We start from the raw sequence: 14,546 nt of genomic DNA on the forward strand, positions 1-14,546 counted from the left end.
CACAATCACAATATCACTTATGGGCTAAACAAACACACAAAAAGTGTGAATAACCAATGAATGCACGTAACTCACTACATTGAAAAACATCTCTTGTCTACATAAAATGATACTCAAAATTCAAGTGTATCAGCTATTAGAACAAGAGCACAATCATAATGCCACTTATGAGCTAAATAAACACACAAAAAGTGTGAATAGCCAATGGGTGCACATAACTCACCATATTGAAAAGCAACATCTCTTGTCAACATAAAATGATACTTAAATAAGAGGAATAATAAGAGAAAACACACAAGGTAAGAGAGCTTGTAATGAAAACAAACTAATGTCACCAAGAAGAATAAGGATATCAATTTTAACAATCTTTCGAAATACCATGGTTTCAAAAATAGATAGCTATCACAAATAAACATAATTATAAGTATCCAACATAATAATAATATATAAATAAACAAATGAGTGATACAACACACTCATAGAACTAGAGATCAAGCAACCGTCAGTTAGAGCCGAACTATAAGCCAACAATCTAAACTGACAAAAAACTGTTAAAATGTATACTCAAAAACATTATTGTAAGTATAAATATATATACTTATATACCTAGAGATACGTATACATATGTTATATGTATACGTATCTCTATATATAAGTATATATATTTATACATTTTCCCCTTTTTTACCCGAAAAGGGTATTTTAGTCCTTTTACTCTTTTGCGCATATTCCATTTGGAATATGTTGTAACTTTTTCTTTATTTTTTAATTTCTTTTATTTTTTTATTTTTCCTTTTTGCTTTTTCAAAAAGGTGCTTTGGGGTCTCCCCAATAGAGTCGTTGGGGAGCCCCCAACGGTCACAATTGTGACCGTTGGGAGCTCCCCAACGACTCCTTTGGGGAGCCCCCAAGCACCTCCCATTTCTTGTATAAATAGGGGTGTTCCCCCTTGTATATTGCTAAGCTTGAGAGTCTCAAGCATTTGGTTCCTTCTATAAAATACATGCCATTGTTCATGTTTATTATTTTTACGCTTTTGCGTATTTGTTCAAGTGTTGTGAGAGTGCCTTCGTGCACATCTTTTTTCATATTCTTTGTGCTCGTATGTGTATTGTCTTTTCATAGACAATTTTACATGGTATCAGAGCAAGGTTGACTATTGAAGATCGTGGGATTCTCCTTTTTTCGAGTGCCTTGAAAAACGTGCCTTCCGATTCTTAGAGATTGAAGTGGTGGATCTTTCTTCTCAAATATTTTAGGAGGATCTTGTGCAAATTTGGTGTTGGAAATATTGTATTGGTACGCTTTTTTCTCTATCTCTCTTCTCTCTAATGGGCGAAAAAGAGTCCCATTTTGCTCTTGGTTTCAAATTAAATGGGTCCAACTATCATGTTTGGGCCGGAAATATGGAGGCTCATATAAAAGGGAAAGGCCTATGGGGATATGTTCTTGGCACTATTCCGGAACCGGAACCCAAGATTACCATAGTTAAAGAAGGCGAAATCAAGATTCTTGAGGGAGAAGAAAGAACCAAAGCTCTTGAAGAATACTCCAAGAAACACGATGAATGGGAAATGAAGAATTTCAAGATTCTCTCTTGGTTTTTCTCATCCGTAGAAACCAAGATTAATGCCAACATTATTAAATTCAAAAAGGCATCGGAAGCTTGGCATTATCTTGAAAAAATGTACACCTCAAGGGATCTCTCTCATAAGTATTACCTTCAAAAGAAGGCTATCTCTCTCTCCCAAGGTGAAATGACGATTAGGGAATACTTTGCCGATCTTTCCTCTATTTGGGATGAGCTTGCAATGCTTGAACCTAAATGGAGTGGAGAGGCAATTGAGCTCCGTCATAAGCAACTTGAAGAAGATCGGTTCTTCAACTTCTTAAATGGGCTAAGGCCCGAATTTGAGCAAATAAGGTCATCTCTTCTCTCCTCTTTCACTCCCCCTTCTCTTGAAGATGTTCTCACCAAGTTAAGTGGTGAAGAGACTCGTATGAATTTATGTAAACAAGGACCAAATGTTCTTGCGGTCCCTTGTAATATTGAAGAACATAGTGAGGTCAATGCCGTATCAAGACCCGGAAACAATGTAAAAACCTATCGTCCCCCTCATTTTAAATTCCAAAATCAAGGTGAAAATGGTGGTCAAAGAGGAAGAAGGGACTATAGCAAAACTATTTGTCATTTTTGTAAAGAACCGGGACACATCAAACCCGTATGTCCTAAATGGAAGAGACTTCTAGCTATGGCTACTACTGGGGTACCACAGAAGGATGAGGCATCTTCAAGTGGGACCCTTTCTATAAATCAAATAGTGGAAGCCCTTCAACCGCTCCTCAAGGGATCTACCTCCGATGCGGCCGTATCCACGTCTTCTCCTCCAGGTAAAATCTCTTGGATTTTGGACTCTGGTGCATCTTTTCATATGTCCCCAAACTTTTTGTCACTTTCCGATTATTTGAAAAATCGTTCCCCATCGTATGTCTCCACTGCTGATGGAACCTCTCTTGAAATTAAGGAAATAGGTAATTTTGAAACTCAAGAGTTTTCTATTCCAAAAATCAGATTTATACATAAACTTAACTTAAACCTCCTCTCTGTTTCTCAACTCACGGACCATGGCTGTGATATTAAATTCTCTTATGACAAATGCTTAATACATGATCGCCAGTCCGGGAAGTTGATTGGGGAAGGCTTTAGAAGAGGAGATCTATACTATATGGAATCTCTTCAAGTTCCAAAAGTTTTGTGTAATGTTGCCCGACATAAAGATATAAATGTATGGCACAAAAGACTTGGTCATCCTAATATCACCAAGTTATCATATTTACATTTTGCAAAAGACCTATGTAAAAGCTCTTTTTCTTGTAATGACTGCATTCTCGGAAAAATGCGCAGCTTACCTTTTGAGCAAAGAACTATGTTCTCTTCCAAAATTTTCGAAATTGTTCACTCAGATGTTTGGGGACCCGCACCTGTGGTTTCAAAAGGAGGTTTTTCTTATTATGTAATATTTGTGGATGACTTTTCCCGTTACTCGTGGATATATTTTCTTAAGTTTAAACATGAAGTGTTTTCATGTTTTAAAAATTTTCACTCAATGATTAAGAATCAATTCAATAGCAACATAAAGATTTTTAGAAGTGACTCTGGGGGAGAATATCTCTCCAATCACTTTAAGGTATACCTTGAGGATCACGGTATTATTCACCAAAGGTCCTGTCCTAAAACACCTCAACAGAATGGGTTGGCTGAAAGGAAACATAGGCACATTATTGAGACCACTAGGACTCTTCTTATATCTCAAAATATTCCTAAAAACTTTTGGGCCGAAGCAGCCCTTGCTTCTGTTTATTTAATAAATCGTCTACCATCTAGGTTATAGGCAAAATATCTCCTTTTCAGATTCTACATAAGCTTGAACCTGATTATAATAGGTTAAGGGTCTTCGGATGTAAATGTTTCATACTTACGGATAAGAATGACAAGCTTTCACCCAAGGCTATCCCTTGTGCTTTTCTTGGTTATTCCGAAACTCAAAAAGGGTTTCGTTGTTACGATCTTCGAGAGGATAAGCTATATGTCTCTAGAAATGTAACCTTTTTAGAAAATGAGAGTGGTTTTGAAAAAAATGTTTCTCAACAAGAAAATTTTGATTACTCCTTCTTATTTGACTTGTTATCTAGTAATGATGACATATCTAGTGATGATGATGTATCATTAAACCATGATGAGGAAAATGATGAAGATATTGGTGAACATAATGATCCAGAAAGTAGAGTTCCAAGTGAGCCTATTACCTACTCTCGTAGAAACCAAGACACCTTTAGAAGTGCTATTGATCAATATAGTGAGCTTTCCACTCCTCTTGACCATAGAAGATCTGAAAGAAATAGAAGACCTCCAACCCGCTTTGTATCGTTTGATTCTTTTTCACCCCGATATAGGGCTTGTCTTAGTGCTATTCACTCTTATTTCGAACCAAAAAATTTTGCAGAAGCTAATCAATGTATAGAATGGCAAAATGCCATGCAAAGTGAACTTAACGCTCTTAAAAGGGCAGGAACTTGGGATTTTCAAACTCTACCTATAGGAAAGAAAACTATAGGCTGTCGATGGGTCTTTAAAGTTAAAACTAAGAGTGATGGTTCTTTAGAAAGGTATAAAGCTCGATTAGTTGCTAAAGGGTATGGGCAAGAGTATGGAATTGATTACGAAGAAACCTTTGCCCCTGTAGCTCGGATGGTTACCGTTAGGTGTCTTATTACTATTGCATCTATTAAAAATTGGAACATTTTTCAAATGGATGTTAAAAATGCTTTTTTAAATGGTGATCTTAACGAAGAAGTATATATGGATGCCCCACCAGGCATGATAATTCCTAAGGATAAAGTTCTTCGTCTTCGTAAGGCTTTCTATGGCTTAAAGCAGGCCCCCAAAGCCTGGTATGATAGATTTACCAGTGTAATGTTGGAAAATGGTTTTTCATCATGTTATACTGACACTGCTTTGTTTAGTAGAAAATCTAATGCAGGGATTGTAATTTTATTACTTTACGTTGATGACATGTTAATAACAGGTGATGATGTTCAAGGAGTCAAGGGTATTAAGTCCGTCTTGACTTCAAAATTTGAGATGTCAGACTTAGGTTTTCTGACATATTTTCTTGGAATTGAGGTTGTCTATTCGCAACGTGGTTATTTTCTGTCTCAATCTAAACTTGCCTGCGAGATTATTGATAGGTCAGGTATTTCTGATGACAAAGTATGCGAAACTCCTGAAGTTGTGGGAGCAAAAATGAAGATTGACGACGATGTGCCTCTAACCGATCCTACTCCTTACAGGCAGTTGGTAGGGTCTTTAATGTATCTTAGCATTACTCGACCCGACTTGTCTCATGCTATACACATCGCCAGTCAGTTTCAGCATGCTCCTACAACCATTCATATGAGTGTTGTGCTCCGCATCATCAGATATTTGAAGGGAACGGTAAATAAGGGAGTATTTCTATCCTCTTCCTCTGAATTGAAATTGCTTGCTTATACTGAATCAGATTGGGGAGGTGACCCTAGTAACCGTCACTCCACCACTGGTTTCTGTGTTTTCTTAGGTGAGTCCTTGATCTCCTGGCGATGCAAAAAACAACAAAAGGTCTCCCTGTCATCCACTGAAGCCGAATATAGAGTCATGGCATCTACCACCATGGAAATAGTATGGATTAGAAGCCTCTTGAAAGATATGGGAGTAGTTGTCAAAGAACCAACCAAGCTTTGCTGTGACAATAAAAGTGCAATCTACATTGCCAAGAACCACACATTTCACGAGCGAACAAAGCATATAGAGATGGACTGCCATTATGTCAGGGAAGAATACTTGAAGGTCATTGATCTGCCATACGTGACGTCTGAGTATCAACTTGCGGACTTCTTCACAAAAGCACTTTGTTCGTCCAGATTTCATTTCCTTCTTAACAAACTTGCGGTTATCACACCGTAAGTTTGAGGGGGGGTGTTAAAATGTATACTCAAAAACATTATTGTAAGTATAAATATATATACTTATATACCTAGAGATACGTATACATATGTTATATGTATACGTATCTCTATATATAAGTATATATATTTATACATTTTCCCCTTTTTTACCCGAAAAGGGTATTTTAGTCCTTTTACTCTTTTGCGCATATTCCATTTGGAATATGTTGTAACTTTTTCTTTATTTTTTAATTTCTTTTATTTTTTTTATTTTTGCTTTTTGCTTTTTCAAAAAGGTGCTTTGGGGGTCTCCCCAATAGAGTCGTTGGGGAGCCCCCAACGGTCACAATTGTGACCGTTGGGAGCTCCCCAACGACTCCTTTGGGGAGTCCCCAAGCACCTCCCATTTCTTGTATAAATAGGGGTGTTCCCCCTTGTATATTGCTAAGCTTGAGAGTCTCAAGCATTTGGTTCCTTCTATAAAATACATGCCATTGTGCATGTTTATTATTTTTACGCTTTTGCGTATTTGTTCAAGTGTTGTGAGAGTGCCTTCGTGCACATCTTTTTTCATATTCTTTGTGCTCGTATGTGTATTGTCTTTTCATAGACAATTTTACAAAAACAAGGTGGACAGAACTCACTCCAACAAACATCTCTGGTTTAATAAAAGCCAACATGGATCCAGAGGCCAATCAACTATTAATTAGACCCAAGATAAGTGACAACACGTCACTCATAACTCTTGTGAATCTAGACTGAGAAGATGACAAAAGGTGCACACATAACTTACCTCAACGGTTAACCATAACCCAATAACAACAAAGTCAAAAACAAACGATGCATCATATAAAATTCTGTGATCGACAAATTAAATGCCATAAAAAGGCAATATGAGCTTATGGAAATCAATTTCAAAATGAGTTCGTTCATATAAAAGAAATTATTTGAAAAACAAAGTTTCAAATCAAAACCAATAAAAATAGATGGAATATAGAGTAATCATATGCAAACAATATGTCAATTGATAATTTTTCATAAATCTTGTGTAAGCAAAGGCAACCAAGATCACATCAATAATAATGGACATGACCAACATAAGCAAGCTACATAGAGAAATATCTCAATCTAGATTAAAAACCAAAGGCCATTATGAGACAACAATGACATATGACATTAAAAAATGGTCAAAACACATAGAGAGATTCTCAAAGAACCATATAAAAAACAAAGAGTGTACACAAGCATAACTAATCATGGATACTCACAAAGAGATCAAAATTCATTATATGCAATAATCTAATAACTTTAAAGCCACAATATCCTATACAAAAGCTATGAAGGATCACATAAGATATGCCTAGGAACACCATGATTTCACATAAGATACTAACATACCCAAAATATATTTTGAATTATGATGCTTACACAAGAGCCAATAAAACAATAGCTTACTTAAAACGAGATTTTAAGAAAAAACTCTAATTTCAATTTAATTTGAGAACACGTCTAATTTTTCAACCCAAAATACCAAAAACAATTTTGAAATGGCACATAATCATTAATGGTACACTAAGTCACACGGACTCGGATATAAGGTCGACGCACCCGCGTCGACACGCCCCGACACGGGTGCGGCTTCGGACATGGTCAACCAAGTGTCGGACTCGATCAACGCACCGGGGCCGAGTCTGTTCACATTTTGGACTCGGCCAACTTTGACCGAGTCGACCAAGTCTATTTTTGTTCATTTTTTAGGGAAAAAGACGTATAAAAACTAAAAAAAAAAACAAACTTTTTATATATTTTTTTAAAATATATATATATAGAGAGAGAGAGAGAGTCGAGTCTTATTATTGTTATATATATATATAGCCGTGTCCCCTAATGGGCACAACTTTGACCGAGTCTTATTATTGTTATATATATATATATATATATATATATATATATATATATATATATATATATATATACATATATATATAGCCGTGTCCCCGTGTCCAAAATTTTTGAAATTGCTCCGCACCCATGTCGCAACCGTACACGCACCCATGTGACATAGATGGTACATAAAAACATGCTAAGACATATGTCCATGACACATATAAAGATGATATACCAATAGAGCAATCTCATAAGAGAATACAAAACATCCATGAACTTAAAATCATGATGACTCAAGATATAAAAATACAAAAATTTAAAAATTCTTAAGGAGCACATCTCAATGAAAGCACCACATAGAATTCAAAGAACATGCTTTGACACGTGCATAAAGTCACCAATAATCATAATGGTATTGAGAAACCCAAAATAAATATATACACTTTGAATGAACATGTACCCGAGAGCACACAATTATATATTTTTGTATTAAAAATAATAATAACATGGAAAATTTACCAATAAGGAGCTTAAGAATAGACTACTTATGAGTTAAAGAGCCATTAAAATAATATTTCATAAAAGTTGTAATTCCAATTTATTTAAAAAACACATTTTACATACCTAAGAAATAACTATAATGTTTTAAACAAATTTTGAAAAATATATCATAAATACCTTTTAAAGATTAATAAGAGATACATACCAAAATATGAGAGCCTCGAATCCAAGCCATATATCAATCCAAATTTTTCTTTTGAAACAAGAACTCGGACAAGATACCAAGATCAAGAATCTCTCACTTTGATACTATGTAATGAAATATGCGGAAAAACAAAACAAGAGCCTCAAAGGGCTTACAATAATATAAACATAAAGTGCACATGCACAAGTCCACCAAGGGACAATACAAGGTGCCAACATAGGCAATACAAATAACCACTAAGAGCAATACTAGGCAGTAAAGCACAAAAGCAAAATTAAAAATAAATAACATTTTATTCATAATATACTCATAAAATGAGTTAGAATGCTTTAGATGAGCATTAAAGAACAAGAGTAGGGTTCACCCCTATTTATACACAAGCGGTAGTCTCAAATAGAGTTGTTGGATTGTTTCAACAACTATAAATATAGTTGTTGGATTGTTCCAACAACTCTATTAACTAATCAACTTTATGTTGACTAGTCCAAAAAGAACCCAACAGCTCTATTTGGTCAAAAAACAAATAGTCCCTATAAAAATAGAAAAGGACAAAAATAACAAAATAAAGTAAAAGTACTAAATGTGCCTCTAATGGGCACAACCTATTACAATGATTGAAATGACCAAAATACCCTTAATGGGTATTTACCTATTACATCATTATAATATATATATATATATATATGAATACACACACACACACACACACACACACACACACATATATATATATATATATATATATATATATATATATATATATATATATATATATATACAGACTGACCAATTAAATTCTTCTTAGGTATCAAATTTGCTTGGTGACTTTGAATGTATTACAATAACAAAATTATAAAATAAATGAAAGGGCTAACCTGTATTGAAGCTACAGAGAAATGGCCAAGATCAGCAAACATTGCTTCAGAACCTGCATATAAAAATAACCACCTTTCAAACAAATTCCCACAAATAAAATGTTTTGTTCATCTTTAATCATGCAAGTATACACTCAATGTCACTGAGAACAGACAACAGGGTATTACCGTATTAGGCTATTGAACATGGCTGAATTGATCATATATTGTACAAGAGATTACTAGTCAATCCTAAGATTGGTTTAACTCTGCCACAAAAGATGGCATTTACAGACATTTAAAAGATTAAGTGTTTCCAAAATAATTTGTTGTATTGAGAGGTTTAAGAGTAACTAATATAGTCATCTACACATTAACATCGTCGTATTGCACAGGAACTGTTTAGTCCAACTTGATCACATAAGTTAACTGGCTAACTTGATAACGCAATGGGCAGATAAACTATAATATTGAATCCAGTTGACCTTCTAGAAAAGAAAAGAAAGTTAGTCAACATAATAGATCCACTGCACTTATCAACCATCAATGGTAATGAGATCAACACAATAGTCTATCACATTTAGACTAGCAGTATTTTGCTGGAGGACACCTTAAAAAAATAATAGAAAAAGTAGGAATGCCAAAAAAGGGGATCCAACCATAATCACAAATTTCCAGTTGTAAGGAGAAAACTTTGTTATTAATAACCCTGAAGAACTTAATTTTAAAACCTCTATTTTGTGCTTATATCACTCCAAATCAACTGAAGGAGATAGGTGAACTCATATTATCTGGTTGTCTCTATAACTCTCATATTTTTCACTTTCATCGGATTGTGTTGAATCCTCTTAATTGGTCTTTTCACTTTTTTCTTTCATTCTTCAGATTGTTTTTTTTTCACATTTTCTATTTTCTTTACTTTTTCCTATACTTTGCTTTTTTTGTCTTTTCCAAATGACATGGATACACCATTAACTTCATTCTTCACCATCAAAGCTAAATTTAAAAAAAAAAACAAAGAGTGTGATCCCACATGATGAGGGGCCTGTGAAAATATCTCAAAAGAGATAATGTGCAAAATAAACACAACCTCCACAAAGGAAAATGTGTACAAAGGCACAAGAACACTTAGAACAAAATGTACCCAAGGTACAAATAGAGAACACAAATGCCAAAATATAAAGAATTTTATTGAACAATGGAGAACAATGCTCCAAGCATTGAATAACATTTAAGAGGGGAGTTCACCCCTATTTATAAGAAGAGGAAGCCTGAGAGGGGCTCCCACTAAACGTTGGAGGGGTCCAATGTCTAGTGTTGGACCCCTCCCAAGGAATTGACTAAGTCAATAAAAGAAAAGAAAAAAGAAAAAGGAAAAAGGAAAAAGAAAAGGAGAAAAGAAAAGGAAAAAGAAAAGTTACAAACATATTTACTAATGTGGATATGCGTAAAAATGGGAAAAGATAGAAATACCCCTAGGGGATACATGATGTGAAAATAATATTTATATATATATATAACGATAGATACATATACATATATGTATCTCTCTTTATATATATATATATATATATATATATATATATATATATATATATATATATAAATATATGTATACATAAAGAAGGAGATACAATTTAACACCCTCCCTCAAACTTAGGGCGCAATGACCGAGAGTTTGCCGAGAAGAAAGTTGAATCTAAGAGAGCAGAGCGCTTTGGTGAAGAAATCTGCCAACTGATATTCTGAGGTCACGTAAGGAAGATCTATAACTTTTTGCAAATATGCTTCTCTAACGTAGTGGCAGTCCATCTCAATATGCTTTGTGCGTTCATGAAATGTGTGACTTTTAGCAATGTAGATTGCACTCTTATTATCACAACATAACTTTGTGGGTTCTTGAACTTGAATTCCCATGTCTTGTAGCAGTTGATGAATCCACACAATTTCCATAGTTGTGAAAGTCATGGCTCGATATTCAGCTTTTGTGGATGATAAAGACACCTTCTGTTGTTTCTTGCATCTATGAGATAAGGGATTCACCTAAAAAAATGCAAAAACCTGTAGTTGTGATGATTATTTGGGTCACCTCCCCAATCAGAGTCAGTATATGCAATTAAATTCAACTCAGAAGATGAGGAAAGCAAAACTCCCTTGTTTAAAGTTCCCCTTATGTATCTGACAATTCGGAGAACGGCATCCATATGGACGGATGTAGGAACATGCTGAAATTGGCTTGCAGTGTGCACGGCATGTGAGATGTCTGGCCTTGTGATGTTAAGATACATTAGAGACCCCACAAGTCGGTAGGAGGTGGGATCCTCCAAAAGTATCCCATCATCGATCTTCATTTTTTATCCCACAATTTCAGGGGTCTCACAAATTTTATCGTCAGTAATATTTGATCTGCCAAAAATATCACATGCAAGTTTAGTTTGAGACAAAAAATAGCCTCTATGAGAGTAGGCTACCTCGATGCCAAGAAAGTATGTCAGATATCCCAAGTCTGACATTTCAAACTTTTCTTTTAAAGTGGTTTTAATACTTTTGATGCCCTTTATGTCACTACCTGTTATCAACATATCATCAACATATAACAATAAAATCACAATTCTTGCATCAGACTTTCTGACAAATAGAGTAGTGTCAGTGTAGCATGAAGTAAAACCATCTTGAACCATTATTTCATTAAATCGATCATACCAAGCCTTAGGGACTTGTTTTAAACCATAGAGCGCTTTTTGCAAACAAAAGATTTTTCTCTTTGGTACTTCTATGCTAGGAGGAGCATCCATGTAAACTTTTTCATTAAGGTCTCCATTTAAAAAAGCATTTTTAACATCCATTTGGTAAATGTTCCATTTTTTAATAGATGCAATGGTGATCAAACATCTTGCAGTAACCATTCGTGCAACAGGGACAAAGGTCTTTTCGTAATCAATGTCGTATTCTTAACTATATCCTTTTGCAACAAGGCGGGCTTTATATCTTTCAAGAGTGTCATCACTCTTGGTTTTGACTTTAAAAACCCATCTACATCCTATTGATTTTTTTTTTTTTGGAAGATATTGAAAGACCCAGGTTTTGGCTTTGTTGAGAGATCTAAGTTCGTTATCCAAGGCGTCCCTCCATTATATCATTTTCTTAGCTTCTTCAAAATTTCTAGGTTCTTGATATGAGTGAATGGCACTAAGACATGCCCTATGTTTTGGAGAAAAAAACTCATAGGATATAAATCTAGAAGGATTTTTCCTAGATCTTTCGTTTCTTTGAGAGTGGTTGGAAGATTCACTACGGCACTTCTAAAGGTACTTTTATCTCTATGTGTATAGGTAATTGGTTCAACTATCATTTCTTCTTCAAGTTGGATGGGTTGTAGAGTACTTTCACTTATATCCTCATCCTCATCCTCATTCAATTCATCATCGCTAAAAAATCCTCATTTCTAGATAATAATTCAAACAAAAAGGAGTAATTGGCATTATCTTCATGAGTTTTGTGTTCTTCAAAACCACTCATGTTTTCTAAAAAGGTTACGATTCTTGAAACATATAGTTTAGCATTTTTAATATCATAACACCTAAAACCTTTTTATGTTTTCGAATATCCCAAAAAACGCACAAGGAATTGCTTTGGGAGATAGTTTATCATTCTTGTCGGTGAGGACAAAACATTTATAACCAAAAATTCTTAGTCTATTGTAATCGGGTTTTTTTTTATACAAGATTTCAAAGGGGGATATTTGATTCAAATTTTTGGATGAAAGTCGATTTATGAGGTAAACCGATGCAAGAGCCGCTTCGGCCCAAAATCTTTTCCGAATTTTTTGAGAAATGAGTAATGTCCTTGTAGTTTCTATTATATGTCTATGTTTTTATTCGGCTAATCCATTTTGTTGAGGTGTTTTGGAACGACCTTTGATGAACAATCCCATTATTTTCAATATAACTTTTGAAATCATTTGAAAGGTATTCTTCCCCGAAATCGGTTCTAAGAATTTATAATTTGCTATTGAATTGATTTTGTATCATCATATAAAAAACCTTAAAGGTAGAGAAAACCTCATGTTTATGTTTGAGGAAGTATATCCAACTATATCTTGAGAAATTATCAACATAAATAACATAATACAAAAACCCTCCTTTAGACACTACGGGTGTCGGTCCTCAAACATCTGAATGCACAATTTCAAAAGGCTTAGTTGAAAACATAGTTCTTTGTCAAAAAGGTAAGATTCTTATTTTACCAAGAATATAATCATTACAATTGAAGTTGTCTTTACATAAAGTTTTAGCAAAATGTAAATAAGAAAGCTTGACAATATTTGGATGCCCAAGGTGTTTATGCCAAACATTTATATCTTTATGTTGGGCAATATTACAAAAAGAGTATTTTGGAATTTAAATAAATTTCATAAAGTATAAATCTCCCTTCTTAGAGCCTTCCTCAATCAACTTCCCGGACCGGCGATCATGTATCCAACATTTATTTGATGAGAATTTGATATCACACCCATGATCCGATAGTTGAGAGATGGAAAGAAAATTTAAATTTAGTTTTGGGATAAATCTAACTTTAGGAATAAAAAAACCTTGTCTTTCAAAATCTTCAATTCCTTTTATTTCAAGAGAAGCCCCATCCGCGGTAGAGACAAAAGAGGGTGACAAATTTTTTGAATATTTAGAAAGTGCAAAAACATTTGGAGTCATATGAAAGGATGCACCCGAGTCTAAGAACCAAAGAGTCTTACCGGGAGGAGGGAAGGTGGTCATGGCAGCTCCGGAGACGGATCCTTTGAGGAGAGGTTGAAGAGCTTCCATGTTTTGATTTAGAGACAAAGTAGCATTGTTGGAAGTTGATGGTCCTTCCTCCTTGGTTGGTTGGAAAGTTGTAGACATAGCCACCATCTTTTTCCATTTAGGACATACTGGTTTAATGTGTCCCAGTTCTTTGCAAAAGTGGCATATAATCTTACTATAATCTCTTCTTTCATATTGCCCACCATTTTCTCTTCCTCCTTGATTTGTGTTGAAGTGAGGGGGTTTATAAGTTTTGACATTATTCCCCGGTCTTGAGACGGCATAAGCACCCTCATCCTCATCCTTAGAGAAAACGACCAACACACTTAGATTGGTTTTATTCATCCCCAATCTAGTTTTTTCTCCACTTAGTTTGGTAAGCACATCTTCTAACGAAGGAGAAGAGAAAGAAGACAAGAGAGAGGATCTAGTTTGTTCGAACTCGGGTCTAAGCCCATTTAAAAAGTTGAAGAAATGATCATCTTCTAATTGTTTGGCCCTCAACTCAATTGCCTCTCCACTCCATTTAGGTTCTTGGAGAGCAAGTTCATCCCAAATAGTGGATAGCTCGGCAAAATATTCTCTAATGGACATTTTCCCTTGTTTAAGGGTTAATGGCTTCTTTTGGAGATAATATTTATGGGACAAATATCTTGAAGTATACATTCTTTCAAGATACTCTTATACTTGAAAGGCTTTCTTGAACTTCAATATATTGGCATTTATTTTTGTTTCAATGAAAGAAAAAAACCATGAGAGAATTTTATAGTTCATCTCTCATTCTTCGTGCCTTTTGTTGTATTCTTCAAAGGCTTT

General features: G+C 34.7%; 1 protein-coding gene across 2 annotated transcripts in view; it reads right to left on the bottom strand.

Moving 5' to 3' along the window:
• The window catches only part of LOC149837410 (putative potassium transporter 12), a 53,388-nt gene that overhangs the window by 4,951 nt on the left and 33,891 nt on the right, over positions 1-14,546 (bottom strand). For both annotated transcript variants that reach the window (XM_090006020.1, XM_090006019.1), the window contains exon 6: positions 8,953-9,005. In XM_090006020.1, coding sequence (XP_089862146.1) covers positions 8,953-9,005 — 53 coding nt within the window. The remainder of the gene's footprint in view (positions 1-8,952; positions 9,006-14,546) is intronic.

Source organism: Nuphar pumila, chromosome 5 (assembly GCF_984573655.1).
Source record: "Nuphar pumila chromosome 5, dmNupPumi1.hap1.1, whole genome shotgun sequence".
Taxonomy (NCBI): Eukaryota; Viridiplantae; Streptophyta; class Magnoliopsida; order Nymphaeales; family Nymphaeaceae; genus Nuphar; species Nuphar pumila.